Genomic DNA, 20006 nt, shown 5'->3' on the forward strand with positions numbered 1-20006 from the left:
AAGCACCAAACTACAACTTGCCGTTGATATTGCATGCATGCATGCCTGCCTTGGATGAACTTGGTTGGGTTTTCCTGCATCAAGGAATCAAGTGCAAAGTCAAATTCCATCTAATCTATTTGTTGTTGTTGTCATTGTTGATGATCTTGAAGAGAAGGTTGCCTTCACATTCCTTCGATGTGGTTATCAAGAAAAAATTATTGAGAGTTACAATAGAAATGATAAAATAGATTGATGGGATCTTAGCATTGATCAAGACAGAAAACATCGATCAGACTTGAACCACATTGGAACATTCGATTGAGATCAGTAGCGTTTATCATAAAAATTTCTCTCACGATCGAATGCTAATTCATTGGTTCTGTAGTTCTTTCTACCTCAAGCTCAGAACACTTCCTACAGGCTGATGACAAGCTAGTTTTGCACCGATCATTTGATGTCAATGTGCAAGAGTGTTGCACTTCCACTTATTTCACCAACCACATTACCTGTTCATGATAGATCAGTCCTCCCCATTTGTTTCCCCGAGTCCAAAAGGGCATATGAACTTCGATCCGGACAAATGTGATATCAAAAGAGGCTCATAGCCTTTATTTCGATAATTAACAATCAGTTGATTGGTTAATTATCGAAATTAAATTTAAATATTTTGACTAATAATTTAGGTTAAATAAAGTTAATTGGTTAATTATCATATCAAACTCGGATGGTAACATTTAATATTAGAGGGCTTGAGTAGAAAATGATTATCGTAGATGAAGATGACTTATTACAATGTGCCATCACTATTCACATACACCATGTTAGGGTTATATCTGGGCTATGTTAGACCTTGATAATAACATCAAGCCGCCCTTGAGTGAAATAAAATTATAATATTCTGATTAATCCCACATTGGAAATAGATAAGTTTAAAGTTAACTTATAAAAGTTTGATGAATATATTATTATTAATCTTGATTTAAATATTTTGATCAATAATTTAGGTCAAATGAACTTAATCAACCTACTAGGCTCTTTGCAACAAAGACAAAATTATATATGTAAACCTCTAGTAAATAATTTTTATATTTAATCTTATAAATTTATTTTTATTTTTATATAAATTTTAAAAATATTTATAAATTAGTTATCTATCGAATCAGATTGTAATAATTGACACAAGAATTGCCACAATATTAGACATATATAGTCTTTTATATATATATATATATATATATATATATGTGTGTGTGTATGTATTGTATATAGTCTAATCAAGGTATAGAAATTTAAGATGGTAAGAGAGATAATAATAAGAATTTAATCATTGTTCACCATTTTCTCTCCTCTCATCTCACTCTTTTGTTTTTTTATTATGGATTTATGAGGGTTTTTAATATGCTATCAAAATAGGATTGATTTTGAAAGTTATTGAAGATAAAATCTTGATAATACAAAAAAAAAAAAGGTAGGCTGGAATTATTCTTGAGTTTGTATTCAATATCATCCAACATCAATAATCAGACTATAAAATCATTTTTAAATTTCGAAGAATGATAAAAAAAAAACTTAATTTGGAAGATAATTATCCTTCTTTTTAAAACTAAACACAAATATCGATATTTATATTATCATTTCTATTTTTTTTCCAAAAAATAAATAAAAGGGGATAAAAAAAGATATATATTATAAATACGTGAGTGTTCACTTCTCGGACGGTAATCTTTGAGCGGTCACCGAAGCGGACACATCCCTAATGTCGATATGCCTCTCTCCGGGCACGGGCTAAAAGGAACCCACGCCATCGACTCTCTGCTTTCCTGCCTTCGTCACCGACCCCGTTAGGGTTTCGCCCTTCACCCCACCCGGCCATCTCCGCCGTCCGCCACCGAGATGAACCACTCTGTCGGCTCTCAGTGCGCGGTCTTCGTCGGGGGTCCGTCCATTGCCGCGCCCCGACCAAGTGTTCGGCTTTCTAGCAACCCGGATTGCTCAAGACCCTCCAATGGTACTATTTTGATCACAAATTCACAATCGCTAGTTTTCTATCAAACCGTGGTTTCTTGATTCTCCATGTTTGTGGATAAGTTTCATGCTTTGTTTGTCAGAGTATATCAAAGTATGAGATGTCAATGTTGGTATAGTTTTGGAGGCAATCATGTGGTTGTTTACTTCAACTTATGCTCAATTACCTATTGACACGTTGGTGTGTTATCTCATGTTTTCGCGTCCGCCCAAAAGTGTTTTTCTGGACTTGTTTTTTAGAGGCTATAATGCCATTATAGCTCGTCATTCTACATATTGTGTGGTAGATGCTTGTCTTAATAATTGGTTTTAACATGCTGTCAACTCGAATACATTGTTCTATCTTGAATATCCCATATATCGATCATTCAAAGTCTTGAAATTCATGCTGGAGAAAATGAAGCACATGTTTCGCCTCTTTTTGTGGCTCATGAAGGCACTTCTTCTAAACAATTGCAGGGTTGAGGATCCATGTGGGGAGACTAGTAAATTGTTCAAGAAGATATGCTGGCACTTTGGCACTCTTCATAGGGCCTCAGTTGGGGCACTTCAGCTGTACTTTGTCGGGCAGGACTAGTGGAGACAAATTTATCGGACACTCGTCAAGAGGTGAAACAGCATTTACATTGTATGCATGGTCAGACAAACAGGTCAGTCAAAATTGATGGAGTAAAGTATCATAACTTTTGAAAGCATGGAATGACCTTAATTTTTTTTAAACATAGATGAAGAATGCTGCTTTAGGTCCTTAGACACATGGTTCATGATGATGTTGAATTATCGGGTTCAGAATTCATTTCCTGTTTTCGGAGATCTGTTACGTTCGTTTTATTTACTTTTTCATTAACACGGTGAAGTAAGAGCAAGAAAATTCTTGTGCTACAAGACACCAGGAATTTTACATGACCCTATCATTTCATAGACTTAAACATTTTGTCTCTGTACTTTGGTACCTAAGAATTGATCCAATGCCGCTACACATGTTGTGTTCAGTTTGAGTCCTTTGCATTCGTTTTGGGGAATCAACTTGATTAGTATTGCTTTTCTGACTTTCTTGGTTATATATTGTGGTTAATGGAGAGTGTTATCTCTTTTTCACAATGATCTGAACTCTGAAGACAGGAGTCTGGATAATGTTGTTGGTTAGCTAATTTTTTCTTACTTATCAAATATTCCATTGTCACTTGCCAACCATCAGGCTCTCTATTCTTGTGTATTATGTGGCGTACCATTTTTTTTTTTCCATTCTTAACCTTTCTTAATTTGTTTTTTATGACTTAAGTGATCTACAATCATGATGTTTGAATATGTTAATTTTGTCTTCGTGAAGGGTATCTTATTTATGTTGGTCTTATGACCCTCACAACTGCTATTTCTATGATCAAGGATCATTTCTTTTTATGGTTATCTTTGGTCATGTTTGATGCTAAATTAACCATTTCTATTTGATTATCTCTTGTTTCTATGTTTAATCATATAATATAAATGCTCATGTAATTTTGAAGGTCACAGTTCATATTTATGATAAAGTCATTGCAACTAATATATTCAATACAAATTATGAATATGATGAATGCCATGCGAAAAGATAGATGCTTAAACCTTGGCATTTTGGAGTTTGTAAGTGATGATAGATGAGTTCATACTAATTCTGATACATGGTCCAATCTATATTGTTCGCTTAATTTATTTTTTTTTTTCTTTGACCAATGATCTGATATACTTTTATCTTCTAGAGGCCAAGAATTTGTATCTTAGGTGGTGGATTTGGGGGCTTATACACAGCTCTAAAGTTGGAATCTCTTGTATGGACTGATGACAAGAAGCCTCAGGTAAATAGATAGATATTCCTTTATAATGCCTAATTTACTACTGGTGTCTCACTGTGGTTACCTGTGCTTTCTAACTTTTACATATATTTGAAGAAAGTTACTACTTTAGTTCAAATCCAATGACTGTAATGTTAGTGTGTTTAACAAAATACGTAAAGATAAAATGATGCAATTTGCTACTTAGGTTTGAGTTTTATGTATTTGCAGTAGTTATGAATGTTCTTACCAAACACATTCATGATGATTATCTCTATATACTGCACCTTTAACTACCCTTGAAGCCAATGCATGCTGAGGATGTCATTTCTAAATGCCATCAGAACTGTTCATCACATGAAGACTTTGGGACTCTTATCAGATCTTTGGTCTTTTTCCATATCAAAGATGCATTACTTTGTGACTCTGTTACACACTTCGATTAGACTCTGCATATTCTTAAGATGGCTGTGGGTTTTTTTCTTTGAAACACAGCTGGTGTCCTTTCTCAGGAAGAGGCACAATTTTTAGAGAGTGAATCTAATCCCAGCTGAAACACAGCTGGTGTGCAATAGCATGAACCTATTGCTAGCATAGCTATATACAATTTTGGTTTGGTCATAATATTTTGGTTTGATTGTTATGCTTAAGACTTAAGATGATTCAGCTCTTAAACTTTAATAGAAATTATAAATAAAGATTTAAGTACTCTAAACGTAACTAAACATGTGGCTTTTTACAAATCTCAATGTTGGCAAGAGATCTATGTAGCCGACCCCAAGTAGTTGGGACTTATGGCTTTGTTGTTATTGTTGTATCAAATATATTTCATATCAATAGTATTGGTAAGGCAGGACTTATTGTTCCAAACTAGAATGTCAAGAGTACTAATAAATCCAATATGGACACATAGGACACAACTTTGTTATCTCTTTCTTTTTCTTGTCTTTCCCTTCTTTTTGTTCTTCGTATAGGAAAGTTCGGCTCCACTTTCATTCTCGTGGAAGATAGAATAGGTTGGCAGATCAATTTTTAAAGAAATCTAACTATCTTTCTTCTTTAGGTTTTATTTTTTTTCCTAGCAAATTTGTATGAATAATGCCTTTTTGGTATTTTTGGTGTTATCCTATCCATCTTGACGTGAAGATTTAATATTGCATACTCTCATAGCAGATCATGCAACTACTCCTTTCCTTTTATTTTCTTGCATCATCTTTTACCAGCCCTCCTTATAGCTCAAAGTTTGTTCCATTTTAATCTTACTTTTGGCATCTGATGTTTCGTCCGTAATGCTAATGTTCTGTATTCTTCTGATATTCTATCTCTTAACAAAATTGTTACAGGTTCTTCTTGTAGACCAGTCCAATAATGAAAATGTTCTTAGGCCTCCTTCTAGCTCATAGTTTGTTCCATTTCAATCGTACTTTTGGCATCTGTTGGTTTGTCCTTGTTGTTAATGTTCTATACTTTGTTAATGCTATTGTAGCTCATAACCAAAATGTTACAGGTTGTTCTCGTTGACCAGTCTGATCGATTTGTTTTCAAACCGATGCTGTATGAACTACTGTCAGGAGGTATGAGAAGTTTGATTTAGATGACAACTTTTTAAATTTTATATTATATATAACATTATTCTTTCAGTGTCTATAATTTCTTATGTAGTGTTTACTACATGGCAGAAGTAGATGCATGGGAAGTAGCACCTTTATTTACAGACTTGCTGAAGAACACAAACATTGAATTTATCAAGGATAAAGTAAAGCTTTTAGACCCTTCTGATCACTTAACAAAGGAACCTGGAAGTACATGCTCTGGAGGAACTGTTCATCTTGAAAGTGGAATCATCATAGAATATGATTGGTAAAGTTATTTCATTGCCTGCAAAACTTGTTTTATCATAGAATATGATTGGTACATGCTCTGGAGGAACTGTTCTTGAAAGTGGAACCATCATAGATTATGATTGGTAAAGTTATTTCAATGCCTGCAAAACTTGTTTTATCATAGATTTTCTTTCCTCTCAAACAAAATAAGAGAAATATTAATCTTTTTTTAAATTCTTTCAGCTACCCTTTTAGCTCACTCTAGATGCTCATTTGATATTAAATTCTTTTCTTTGCTCATGCATCACTGATCATCAACAAGTTTTGAATATCTTATTAACCAAATTTAATCTTGTTAATATGTGATTCTGTATTTGTTTCTTTTAAACTTTAATGCACCAAGTATCACAAAACTACTCTGTCTGGCAAACTGTGATAATTCAACATCGACAGTAGAATATAATTGGGAAATTTTATAACAAGAATAATATGAGAAGCATCCGTATGCAGGTGTTATTCTTTTGAGATAAGTAAAAACTGACATTTGTACCAGTTTATTTGGATATTCTCTCTAATTGCGATAGTTGCTTGTCACTTTAAATGATCCACTGATGTGGCATTCCTTTTCTCTGTTTTTGCATATGTCACCCTATCTATCCTATGTTGCTGATTTTGCATTTCCTACAACTGGGCAGCCCAGGCTGGTCCTAGCTTTAGGAGCTGAAACTAAACTGGATGTCGTTCCTGGATCTGCTGAATATGCCTTGCCTTTCTCAACCTTGGAGGATGCTTGTGTAAGTATCCAGAGTATTCATGCCTCTTAATTTATTATATATGGCTTTCCCTATTTTGGTCACTTTCTCTAGATGATTTTTCTGTAATGCGTTTTTTAATTATAGTAGATTAATTTTAGGCCTTTCTTATGTTAGCAAGAACAAGCTTTTCCTAAGAAAATTCCAAGAATTTGTTTTGATTGCATCCCCCAATTTTACCCGCTAAATTCTGCTTGACTGGGATATAGACAACAATAATTTTCTGATGTCCCAAATCAAACTCATCAAATTTCATAAGAACTGCCGATAGTATGACTTCTTTGCATATATAATGTGAAAACATACATAACTTAAAGGTATTTTTATTTGCCAATGCATCAGAAACTGTCTGCTCGTTGTGTATATGTATATACGTACACATCTATAGTCTTCAATGTTTGCATCCGTCACTGTTTTGTAAATTCTTCTCTTGCAATGGTGCAGAGAGTCGACAAAAAATTGAAGGTTTTGGAGAGAGAGAGGTTCGGTAAGGATTCCTCTCCCATTCGTGTGGCTATTGTTGGCTGTGGCTACTCAGGGGTGGAGTTAGCTGCTACTATCTCTGAAAGATTACAGAATAATGGGATAGTTCAAGCAATCAATGTTGAAACTACTATATGTCCTAATGCCCCATCTGGAAATAGAGAGGCTGCACTTAAAGTAAGAATTCTTCTTTAACTTTTTATCTTTTGTATCTCACTTATGTTATTGTAAGTTTTTTTTTTTGGGTACCATATTCTGCTTCCACTCAGTTTTCAGGTTATTGGCTAGATTTACCTGCCATTTATCATGCTGTTAAGCTTAAAAGTGTGGAACACACTAAAGTGGTTAGAATTGTAAGCTTAAGGGTTGCTATAAAGTACTAAAGTCCATACAATCAAAACTATCTTAAATTACTGTAATCCACTACCTTCTAAAATGCTAGGGAAGTCCTTACTGATGTTGCAATTCACAATAATATCACACTATGTTGGCATTCATCTAATGGTTGTTTTTATTCCATATGAATTAATTGGAAACTTGACTATGTATTTATTTATTTCCTTCTCTTTCCATGCATTTCTATAGTGGGCATCAAGGTTCGAAATATAACATGAGAGGATTATCTAGAGGGTTAAAATTTCATTGTAGTTGCATGTATGTGATGTAAAATTTGGTTGTAAGGCAATTGTAATGTGAAAATGGAAAAACATAAAATCCTTTCTACGAGATAATTGCAAGCATACACATCATCTATCAACTTTACTTAAAGGGAGTACCATGATATTTGTAAGTCTACATAAAAGAACAATGACTGTGTGCATACTATTCTTTTAAATGTTGCAATTGAATGATAGTTAAGATAAACAAATGCAAATGCACGATTGTACAATAACCTCTTGTAACATCTGTCTATTTGATCAGGTTCTTCAATCTCGGAACGTTCAGCTGTTCTTGGGATATTTCGTCAGCTGCATAAAGAAGATTTTAGATTCTGAAGATTCGGCCAAGGTGATTGGGATTGAAGAAGAAATGGGTACTGAGACTGCAACCTGTGGAAAGAAATTTATTTTGGAACTTCAACCTGCACAAAGAGGCCTTCAGAGTCAAGTTCTTGAAGCTGATTTGGTGTTATGGACAGTAGGATCTAAGCCTCTGCTTCCTCAGGTGGATCCATCAGATTATTATAACATGATTCCACTGAATGGTAGAGGGCAAGCTGAGACAGATGAAACTCTCCGCGTAAGAGGACATCCAAGAATATTTGCAATTGGTGATTCATCAGCTCTGAGAGATTCCTCTGGCAGGATACTCCCTGCAACTGCACAAGTACACCCATTTATTGTTTGCATGCATCATGTATACTAATCCATGAGCTAACAACACTTGCTGCAATTGATTCTTAGGTTGCTTTTCAGCAAGCAGACTTTGCTGGTTGGAATCTTTGGGCGGCGATCAATGACCGACCTCTATTACCCTTCAGGTTAGTAACTGTTAGGTCTTTCTTTGCTGGCAAAGCATGGTTGATATTGTAAAAGGGATCACAACAGCACAATATAAACTTGTTTTTTATTATTAGCTATTTAAGCTCCGAAACTCTGATGAATAGAACCTAATCCATTTTCAGGTTAAATATGCAAAGAATCACCTCCTATGTTAGCTTCTGTTATGTAACATATGTAATAGGCAAGCCTAGTTCTATTCAACAAATATGTAACATTTGTCCGTATTGATGTTACCTTTCAATTAGCTCTAACAAAAAGTGATTTGCAATGTAGAAGAAAGTAGTTCCGTTGAATGCAACTTTCAGCTCAAGATAACACTTAATGTTTCATCTGTCGTGAAAATGAATACGCCGAGTTAGTTTTGTTCTTGCTAAAACAAAGGGCGTAAATGATTGTTTTGTTCTCAGCAAAGCACATGATTAGTTAGTGGTTTAAAGCTTTCCCCTTTTCTGGTAGCTGAATCCGGCTTTTGTTCTGATTTGTTGGATCAGTTTTAATAAAATTATACTGGGACTGATAGAAGATTCATGGTCCAAAGGATTTACATGGTTCATGCAAATTTTCATCTTAGGTTCCAAAATCTTGGTGAGATGATGACTCTCGGAATGAGTGATGCTGCCATCACACCCAGTTTCATCGAGGGACTCACCTTGGAGGGTCCCGTTGGGCATGCTGGTATGTATTCATGCTGACCTGCTTCTTTGCTCGTTGCATGATTAGTGAAATCCAATTCGGTCTTCATGTGGCTTTTACATTGCAGCAAGGAAGATAGCATACCTGTTCAGATTGCCCACCGATGAACACCGGCTGAAGGTAGGCATGAGTTGGCTTGCCAAGTCTGCTGTTGATTCGGTTGCTTTGTTCCAGACCACCATTACCAAAGTCATTACAGGTTCATAGATTCTTACTTTTTCTTAGAGTTTTGCTGTATCTTTTTCATGAAATAAACAACTATATGCTTATGCATCTTGTCTGTGTTATTAATTAATTGCACTCCTATTATTTCTTGCCATCAAAACAATTTTTTGCTTGATAATTCATCCTATATTTTGGTGGTGGAACAAAATCATAGACAGTCGTTTATGAATTATGTCATTCAGCTGCATGAGCAAAAGAAATGTTTTTAGATTATGTCATTCAGCTGGCCGGCCGGCCGGAATAAAGAGTATCAAATGCTTCCCGTGAAGATGACACTCTAACCAACCGAGTAATTTCCCGAGTTGATGAGTGTTATTTCTCGTGACCGCCGATGGTGACTCGATACGATCTCATATATGGATCGAGAAAAGGTGGGAGGACATCTTCATGTCTGATGAGATCACTTTGAGACTCGTGGCGATTGTGGAATTTTTCCCGTCGATCGGATCGATGGATCAAAACTATGATTGGGTCAAACATTTCAACCTCAGGAGTTATATTATTGATCGACTTGTCTAAAGTATCAAACGCAAGAAGATCCACGGCATTCGATTTTATGATGTCTAGAACCGTTGGAAGCACGGTTTATTGATGGCTCCAGGTGGGCTGTCATCCGTCCGTCCATTTCTGAACTCACGGTTCCGATCAATCGGAAGTGAGGAAAGAAACCACGGTCTGCATCATGCTCACCGCTTTCGCGCTCTTGGGATCATGGATATGGAACACATGCTGCTCCCCCTCCGCCTCCATCAGCCGCGCCTCCCCTTCCCACCCGCTCCGCTCCAGCGCCTCGTAGTACGCCCGCCCCCTCTCCCGCAGTATGTCCTCCTCCGCCACCATCACCAGCACCCGCCGGCACGGCAGCCCGGCCATGCTCGTTGCCCCCTCCGCCAGCGGGTTCAGCCGCGGGTCGTCCGGCCCCACCGTTCCCGGGCACACCAACGTCCAGATTTTCTCCGGCCCCGCCCTCGTCTCCGGATCCCGGCTTTCCGACCCCAGCGGCTCCGCCCCCCAGAAGTACGGGTGGATCAGCAGCAGCCCCTTGATCGTGGCTGCACCGCCCAACCCCTCCGCCGCCACCCGCAGCGCCACCTGATGCACGATGTTGGCGCCCGCGCTGTCCCCTGCCAGGAACACCCGCCCCAGGTCCCCGCGCTCCGCGAGCCACTCCTCCGCCGGAGGCCGCGACGCAACCCACTGGAGTGCCGCCCACGAGTCGTCGTACGCGGCCGGGAGAGGGTGCTCCGGCGCGCGGCGGTAGTCCACGGACACGGCCACCACGCCGGCCGCGGCCACGAGGGAGTTGAGGTAGTTGTGGTACGTCGGGGAGAAGGCGGTCTCGATGACGAAGCCACCGCCATGGTAGTAGACAAGGACTGGGAGTTTCCTGTCCGGTGGGCTACCGGCGAGGTCCGGGAGGTAGAGGCGGGCCACCAGGTTGGTGGCCGGGTCGATGAGGACGTCCTTGGAGACGACGCCGGTGGCGGGGTCGAGCCCTGCGGGGAGTACTTCGTTGCCGAGGAGGCGTTCGACGCGGCCGCTCTTGAAGATGCGAACGAAAGGTGGCGCATCGAGCACGACTTCGGCATCGGCGTCCATGGTTGCGAACTCTCGCGGCCGGAATGGTGGTGAGAGAGGCTTATAAAAAGGTGGAGTGCAAGCCTTCGCCAATGCTTTAATAGAAATAAATTAATCAGATCGTTTGAATTTTCAATAGGTTGAAGAAGTATTCTCAAATTTATAAAAATAATTATAATAAAAAAATATTTTTTTTTATTTTTTATAAGTAAATATTATATTCATTTCTCTCATTCTCTTATAGTTCTCTTTTATTATTTTTTAAAAAAATTATTATATGTTTTTTTTATATTTTTAAGGTAATATGTATTTTTAAAATCATATTTTCTAAAAATTTATTAGGTTTACAATTCGATCAATTGGATTCGATTTGGATAAATCTTTAACGAAAACTTAGTACATCATTTCATATAAGATAAAAAAAATATTTAATTTAAAAATCGAGAGAGAATCTATTCCAATTGGAAACTTGATATATTAAATTATATCAAATCCGATTCAATCGATTAAAAATATCTGAACTTGATTTAAGGAGATGAAGAAGACAGGAGAGAGACCCAAAAAAATCAGATTTACTAATATGACGCATGCGATGACGGATTGAGTTGAGTCCATTAAACGTGCGGTGCACGCGATTTCAAAGGGCGAGAGAGAGAGAGAGAGAGAGAGAGAGTCAAAAAGAAGTGGATTCGATTGGAAGAACCACTACCGACTCTATCAACGGTATCAACGTCAAGCTGAAGTTTCAATGCATGAGATGAAGTTGGGAATATTATAGGATTGGGACGGAACATAAAGTCCTCCCTTGATTTGTTGTTTTCGATGGCAATTAGTTCTCAAACCAAGACGTTCTTTTATGTCTTGGTCTTATCAATGAAAAGGCGGTCACCCTTTGCAATACACTCCCATTAAACCTAGCAATATAATGATGCATACAACATCACTTTCAACCTAATTAACAACTGTGGGGGTGATTTCCAAGCAAAAGTCATCTTTTTATATTTTTTTAATAATTAGTATCCTTTAGCTTTTTTTCCATCGTTGTGTCTTTTTCAACTACGGGGATAAGGATGACGATACGAAAGACTATCGGAAGCGAAAGTGATCAGGACATTTCCATCAAAATGTTGAAAAACAAACGCTCTTATGTTGAAAACATTATGAGAACAAAATAAACCTTAAAAGCAATTTTTTTAAAATAAAATTATTATATATATATATATATATATGATGAGATTTTTAATCGATTAATTACAATTAATTTGCCGATGAAATAAGAAAAAAGAATGAAGTAATAGATGCAAATATCATGATAAAAGAACTCAGTTCTAAGGACAAATTTACAGCCGAATTCAATTCTCAAATAAACTACTTCACGTAAAGCCATGTTATGATGATTAATCGAATATTATTTTTATGTATAACCTTATATAAAGTGTTAACTCGGCTTTGCTGTCGCTTAAATCAATGAAGTTGTCGATGTGGAGAGTACGGAGTGCGAGAAGATCGAAGAACATATATCGTAGTCGAGGAACCTTCTATTTATAATTTATAATAAATGAATCAATATAATTTATATTGATTAAGAAAATATTTCTAAAATCATTATAAATTCGAAGAATATTTTCTATTATGATAGATGCTTATGTGACTGACATGTCTTACTTGAGCAATTTTACGAACATATTATTCTCGGCTACAATTGTTTGTATGTAGCAGAGACGATTACAAAGAGAACAAAAGGGTATCACTAATCTCAAGATTGGAACATCAAACTAACATCATCTAAAATTTTGAATTAATTATAAATTAGCTATCCATAATATTCTGATACATATATTTTAAAAAGTTATATTCACATATCTATAATTAGAAAAGTAAAACATCTAAATCTATTTACTATAACATTGTTGGTTTTAACAACTAAAATATTAAAACAAAGAATAATAATAATTTTAATATTTCGATTGGTAATAGCAAACGAACAATATAGCTAGGGACCATAAGTGATTGTTTTTGATGAAAAAATAACGACGAGAGGTAACAGTCGCTATATATTTACGTCAACGTGAATGTAATTACCGAATGACCTTTTCACCGTCTTGTATCTACATTAATATTGACATAATTACAGAGTGATCCTCACCTCTTATCGTCGTTCTTCTCATCCATAACAATCACCCATAACTCCCAACGACACCATCATTTGTCACCATCGGCGACGTCTATCATCATCAACTGAAATATTAAAAATATATTTTTATCTTTTATTTTTTTATTTTTATTGGTAAAACCGATATTGGATGTCACTATATTTTTTTTAAATATAAAAAGAGACTTGTACTTGAATTCTGCATTAAGGGACATGCTTGTCATAATATACAGGTTGGATGATCAACCCAAAGCTGCACTAATCACATTAAACTCGGTACAATATAATCATACATCGGCATTTGCTGTCTCAGATCTACTATTATGGCCTCAAGCAGTAATTTAGATGACCAAAAGGAGGCAAACAATCCACCCAAGCATCACTAACCACTTTATACTGAATCAGCACAAAAGAATCCAACCTTTTGTCAGTGTTTCAGATCTGTTGTGGTCTGATTCAGTGATTGAGATGACCAAAAGAATGTGGATAGAACATGAGCATCTTTCTGAAAGTAGTTATTACTTTTGTTCATTTTGTAATGGAGATCAAACCCTCCACTACTTTTTTTCCACTGCACAGATTCATGCTCACAATCATCATCATCATCTCAACACTTAAAGCAATAGCTCAGGACAATTATTCCAGTGCCAGCATACAAGCACATGCTAAGCATCACAATTAGACATCAAATTAAACTCACAATTATTCCCCACCTCAACATTAGGCATATGACAGTCCAAGGAAAAGAACAAATAAGAAGTCAAGCTCTCACAAAAAACATTAGGAACCACAACCATCAATTATTCCAATAATGCAATCAAATAAGACATCTCACAATAATGTACTTGTATATTGCAAGCACCAACACTCAAACAGGCCACATCTCCATATTATGCACGACAATTAAGACGAGAATCATGAAATAAGAGATAGCAGTAAGCTCAGAGATCAGCACTATCAGTTGGCCTCTCTTCCCCACAAGACACAGCTCCCTTACCTGTGTCAGGCCACATCTCTGGCTACAACAGACTTCACCTTGGGAGGCCAATGCCATCCTCTCTTAACCTCACCAGTAGCAGCAGTAACAGGATATACAACTCTTTTTCATTTTAAAGCACCAAAATTTTTGCATATAATCCCTTCTGTATGGTGGAATATGCTTGTTCTGATAGACAGAGAAGTTCTTCCCCAAATGAGCATGAACAAATAATACACCAACATCACACTGTTGAAAGAAAGCTCAAATAGAACAAGAGCAATTCTACTCATAGTGGATATGCCTAAAGCTTATATTCTTAAAACTAATTTAACATACAATTAGGGCCTTAAAAGCATTACAACAGTGAATTCACTTACTCGATTTGTAATCAGATATACCTTTTACCACATTTTCCAGACACCAGATTCATGCATTTCCAGTAGTTTTTCCAGGGAACAGATTCATCATGCACAGAGCAGAAAAAGATGCTAGTTAAGGCAAAATACAGACAACTCATAAGCAAGGTTATGCACCACAATGCTACCACATTCCATCCCCAATAGAGATGTACACACTAAGCATCACAAAAGGCAATCCATCTCAAATTCACAGTAATTTCCTAATGCAAACACAAACACTGTCACAGTAACAGGAGAAGTAAAAAATTAGAAAGTAAAGAACTCCCAGGAAAGATAGAAACAGTAGAGATCTGAAAGATGCACCACAATCATCAGTTTTAGTCAGTCATTTTCGGTAGCACAGTCGACTAAGACATCTCAGCATAATGTACACGCAGATTCCAAGCACCACCACCCCGACAGGCTCCATCTCTAAATTACTCACAACAATTAAGACAAGAAACAACAAAGAAGAACGGCAACAAGTTTAGATATCAGCATTAGAAGTTGACCTCCCCGGTTTGCTCCACTCATGCCGCCTCCGTCACTAGCGAAGGCTTCACCTTGGGAGGCCGACCCCGGCCTCTCTTGACTACACCACCGGCTGCAGCGGCGGCGGCAGCGGGAGCGGCAGTCACTGACACAGCAGGCCGTGCAACCTTCGGCGGCCGGCCGCGGGGGCGGGGGAGCCCGGCCGTGGCCTTGGCGACGGCCGCGGCGAGGGGATCTTTAGGCTTGGGGGGCCGCCCGCGGGGTCGGGGCGAGGGGAGGTCGGCGACGGGTGGCAGCGCCGGCTTAGGCTTCGGCGGCCGGCCGCGGCCACGCTTCGGGGGCGCGTCGGCACCGGGCCTGATGTAGTTGTTCTTGACGAACAGCAGCTCGCCGCTCTCCTTCATGCGGGCCAGGTGCGCCGTGAGCAGCGACGAGTGGGCCGGCGGCAGCTCCCCGTACTTTGACTCCATGTACTTCGAGATGGCCGACTTGTTCGACCCGTTCTTGTCGTTCAACGCCTCGATCGCCTCCGTTATCATCTGCAACTCGCACACAAACCAACACATCAACTCAAGATTCATGATAAGGACACCATCTTGAGAGAGAGAGAGAGAGAGAGGAAAGATCTCAACACACCTCAGGGTATGTTTTGCTAGCTTCCTCATCCGTAGTAGCCATGGAGAGTGTGATTTCAGCTGTAGGATTTGGGGTTGGGGAATAGGTTGCTGATTGGGGATATCGGTTGCAGGATCGAGAGGGCTTTTAATGGAGGAGAAAGAGACGGGAAAGAACAGAAAAGATTAAAAAAATTGGCTGAAAATAAAAGAAATAAAAGGGAAGACGGTGATAAGAGATGCGAAAAGGAAAGGGAGACGGGAGATGTGCTCGTTCGGGAGAGCCGATGGACGGTCCGGATGTCAGGAGACGGTCAGGATCGAAGCATGACGAGTGCCGCGAATTGACGCCTCGCGGATCGGTGACGTGGTGCGGAGTAAGGCCGTCCCCGTCATATCTGGGTTTTCGTTGTACTTGCACGCTTCGCCAAGCTGAGCTGGCATTGGGCCGGTCGGATCTCGGTTCCACCCATCCATCCCGGATCCGAACCGGGCCTAATTAACGGGTCCTGTCATTAACGTAATTTATTATTCATAATTAGATAAAAATAAGTTTCCCGAAAACAGATGGATATGACTTCATTTAGTCATTTTATAGCCTATCGATTTTTATAGACAACTTCATTTAATAGCAAAACTATATAATTTTTGCATGATTTGCTCGTATTGCCATTGGAAACGACAATTATGTTAACTTCATGATATAAAATGTACTTAATAGATTGAGTCTTTTCTTGTTTTGTCTTTTATTCTATTAAGATACCGACACTCATCTTGTAGCATCAATTATTATAGAATCGATCCAATATCAGAATATTCCACACTTCCTAATCGCATAATTTTCCATCGAAACACTTTATTACGACTCAATTATTAGCTAAACCTAAAACCTTAATCATGCTCAAATGCTTTAATCTTAATCAGAGTTCAGACTTGTCATCTATCTAATCCATAGTTACATTAGTTTAATACGGTGTGGTGTGTAAGACGCCCTTTGTCTGGTCGTCTCTTTCGTCGCGGGCTATGGTTGCACCCTTTAAGAAGCCCAGTCGCTCTGCTCTCTCTCTCTCTCTCTCTCTCTCTCTCTCTCTCTCTTCCCTTACGAAAGTAAGTGTAGAAGTGCTGTTCTTTTGGTGGAGATGAGTCCATCGATGGGTTCAGAGGGACGGGGAAAAATGGGAAAGAAGAGATCGAGTGCATTAATGAACAAAGGGACAATACTGTACGTAAATGAAGCGTTCTTGCGGACGTAAACTGCCATGCAAGTAGTGGTTCTACGGATGAATGCTATCTATCTACCAGACTGTAAGATGGTGTGCTGTAGATTGGGCGAGGATGTGAACCTGAATGTGATCGAGTGGATGCATGATGCTCGACTCTACGCTGAGACTGCATGCATGCAGCTGGGATCACAATCTTCTCTTATCGTTCATGTCAATGAGCAACTCCATAACATCTCTGTGAGAGTGTGTGCAGCTAACAGTTATTCTGTAAGAGCTCACCCTCGTTTGTGATTTAGAACTCAAACCAAGATGGGGAAGAAGGTGGGCCTGATGTTAAGCATGATCTCCTGGCACACAACACCGTCCAAAGATCACTGGTGATGCAAGGAGAGGAGGAGGATAAGGAGTCACTCGAGAGGGAGGGAAAAGAAGAGAGCCATCACATGTGTTGTCACCTTTGTGCATTTCTTTTCAATCAACTTCACATTTGAATTTGCCTGTGTCGTCTGGTCCCCAAGAAATAAAGAAGAAGCCAACGCATCTACCAAGAGATGATTGTTGCATCATTTCTGCCTTTCATCATCTCCAAAAACAAGAATTAAAGCAAGAGGGAGGCCACTTTTGAGTTATAATCATAATTGGGTCACTGCCCATGGCTTTGTTCCATGGTTAAGTCTAGCAAGAACAAGAATTGTTGCAGAAGAATGGGGGAGAAAGCAAAGGACAAGTACATGCATGCATGGCTGCTACCTTTCGCTCTCGTCGTCGTCTTCTTCTTCCTCTATCATCATTAGCTTCGTCCAACCGCATCTAAGAACATGTCTCCTTCCATCGTTTTCCATCACATGCCTGCTTGTGTAGTTGCATACAAATCTTCTCTCCAGCTCCCATCCATCATCATTGCTGCTCGCCAGGGAATTCAAGCTCATAGAGTCGCGAGTTACGTTACGACGGACAGACATGGCACGCATCCAAAGACTACATCAATAATTGTCGCTATGATCTCGCAGGTTTTGATCTATCTGTTGATAGGACGACTCGCCTATCTAAATTCAAACATTTTGATGATGCCAAAATTAAATGAGTCTCAGCTCACTAATTTGAGCTAAGATCTTAGCTTAGCTTTCGAATCTTACATAGATCGAGATAAGAAACTCGGTCATCCTTTAGAGTGAGCTCGTTTTTAAGTTCAGATTAATATTATTACACCATGAGATGATCTTATCTATACGATAGAGAATTTTTTTCAACAAAATAAAAAGATTTCCTCGTTTTAAAAAGATATAGACGTCCTTGAAACTTCGTTTTTCTCACTGCTATGATACCATAATGAAAATAATAAAAAAATAAAAATAATTATTTAAAAAAATTTATTAAAGAAATAAAAATACTTTAATATATTAAATGGAAATCTTATCGTATGTCATCTTATAATGTATTGAATACCGAATCAAAGTTATTTTTGACGTCATCTATTAGGTGTTGCATATAATGCCATATAATATCGTTGCGGAGATATTCGTCGGTGTTTACAGAAACGTTTCTCTTCGTAATAATAATAAAGATTTTGACGGCCAACAACACGGCGTGAGATGACATCACCCGTGACAGTTTGGAGGATGAGATGACATCACATGCGCTCTCGAGGGGAGACGCCGCCCAGGAAAGTTGTCAGGGTTGAATCAGTCAAGCTATCGATCGCAAAGTCCTGGCAATTATTGGAGATCGTGATCTCGCGACGGGGCCCACACCTCGCACGAGACAAGTAACGGCACTGATGCCTGCCTCACAGATAAGGGTGTTTTTGTCGTGATGTCGTGGCCGGACGGGCGGCCCAGATTCCATCACCCGGCACGAAACGCGAGACGTCAAATCACGCTCGGTGCCTCTTGGCCTTTGCGAAACGCCTCCCCGAAGCGTTACCCTTCTCTCTCGCGGGCGGGCCCCACGCTGCTTCGTCGGAGCGGAGAGAGGCGTCGGTGCGCGCCTTTGGGGAAGCGAGAGTAAGTCTCGTATTTCTTTTCACTCGTCACTGTGTGATGAGAGGGAGTTGTCTTCAAAGTTGATGGCAACGGTGAATGGTCCAGAGTCATGGGGCCCGCGATAGCTGTGTCCAGTGGTTATCCAGCTAAGCTGTTGGACCATCTTTACATGGTCCATGCTGAGGGCATCGCTTCCCCATTAAATAATGCACAGCTGCTGTTATAGATTAAAGGATGCGAATGAAAAATAATACAAAATAATATTAGAGTTTTGGAAATCGATTTTCTAATATATATTTGTAATGAGTGTTTCACACGTGAATTTTAATATGAATATTCGAGGAACATTTAATTTCTTTGATCGTATTTGTTTAAATATATTGAGTTGATCGTTTAAGTTTATTTAGATTTATAATCATATAATTAAATTAAAATAAATAAATATGAAAAAAAATAAATAAATAGATACCCATATTGGAATCTCTTTACTTCGATTTGTCCTATTTAAATGCATAAGATTCGTGACACACATATAGGAAAAGTTAGATACTCATTTAAAGCATGGCATTTTGTTCCCAATATATGCATGTCAAAAGTAGATAAATAGGATCTCATCTGATTTATCGACACACCTCATGAAATATCACTTACCTTGTATATAATTTGACTCAAAATGATATTAGAAAAACTTGATCTTGTTTCTTTTTTTCTCTCAATTCAAAATAAACTTTGTAATTATATAATGTAATATATTTTTTTCTATAAAATGATAAGCGGTGAGAATAAGATTTGATCATAATATCGGATGTATGTGCGCGAATATATTTATGTATTTGTTTGTAACCTACGATTAAACATCCTTCGAGATTGTGTCAAATATTAACTTATTTTTATGAATATCACATGAGCTAAGATAAGATAATTAGCATATTTAAGCTCGAACGAATTTTCAAATATTAGAATGAGCATATAACTTAGCGGAAGATATTAATATAAATCTATATAGAGTATAACTATAATCATGGAAGACATAATTATCAATATATAGTTTTTTAATGTATATACACCAAATCAAACTTATATAATTTTTTTTTTTTGTTTATGATGGAATGAATCGAAGCACTAATTTATTTCTTCAATCGATAATCAAACGAGATTTATCAAATCATCTTATATAAGCTTGAACTCATCATTATATATTATTATATATATTGTTATGTTTGATTTGGATACCA

At 38.2% G+C, this 20006-nt stretch overlaps 3 protein-coding genes across 4 annotated transcripts; 1 reads left to right on the plus strand and 2 right to left on the minus strand.

Annotated features, from left to right (window-relative positions):
* The first annotated feature begins 1705 nt into the window (after nt 1-1705).
* Nucleotides 1706-9501, plus strand: LOC103986928 (alternative NAD(P)H-ubiquinone oxidoreductase C1, chloroplastic/mitochondrial). Its single transcript, XM_009405078.2, has 11 exons — nt 1706-1990; nt 2467-2657; nt 3744-3839; nt 5323-5389; nt 5495-5675; nt 6339-6432; nt 6895-7110; nt 7855-8259; nt 8337-8413; nt 9007-9110; nt 9196-9501. Exons 1-11 carry the CDS (start codon nt 1876-1878, stop codon nt 9333-9335), a joined length of 1686 nt encoding a protein of 561 aa, XP_009403353.2. The 5' UTR covers nt 1706-1875; the 3' UTR covers nt 9336-9501.
* A 319-nt stretch (nt 9502-9820) lies between these two features.
* On the minus strand, nt 9821-11016 carry LOC135614344 (tuliposide A-converting enzyme 1, chloroplastic-like). The gene has a single exon (XM_065111615.1). The coding sequence runs from the start codon at nt 10950-10952 to the stop codon at nt 9999-10001; it is 954 nt and encodes a 317-aa protein (XP_064967687.1). The 5' UTR covers nt 10953-11016; the 3' UTR covers nt 9821-9998.
* Nucleotides 11017-14753: 3737 nt separating this feature from the next.
* Nucleotides 14754-15788, minus strand: LOC135614345 (HMG-Y-related protein A-like). Of its 2 annotated transcripts, XM_065111617.1 has the most exons (3): nt 15589-15788; nt 14973-15491; nt 14754-14892 (listed from the first exon to the last, which is right to left on the minus strand). In XM_065111617.1, exons 1-2 carry the CDS (start codon nt 15628-15630, stop codon nt 14991-14993), a joined length of 543 nt encoding a protein of 180 aa, XP_064967689.1. In that variant the 5' UTR covers nt 15631-15788; the 3' UTR covers nt 14754-14892; nt 14973-14990. The 2 variants fall into 2 exon arrangements, with proteins under 2 accessions (XP_064967689.1, XP_064967688.1); XM_065111616.1 differs by having other exon boundaries at nt 14754-15491; nt 15589-15787.
* Nucleotides 15789-20006: the final 4218 nt, after the last annotated feature.

Source organism: Musa acuminata, chromosome BXJ2-6 (assembly GCF_036884655.1).
Source record: "Musa acuminata AAA Group cultivar baxijiao chromosome BXJ2-6, Cavendish_Baxijiao_AAA, whole genome shotgun sequence".
Classification (NCBI taxonomy): Eukaryota; Viridiplantae; Streptophyta; class Magnoliopsida; order Zingiberales; family Musaceae; genus Musa; species Musa acuminata.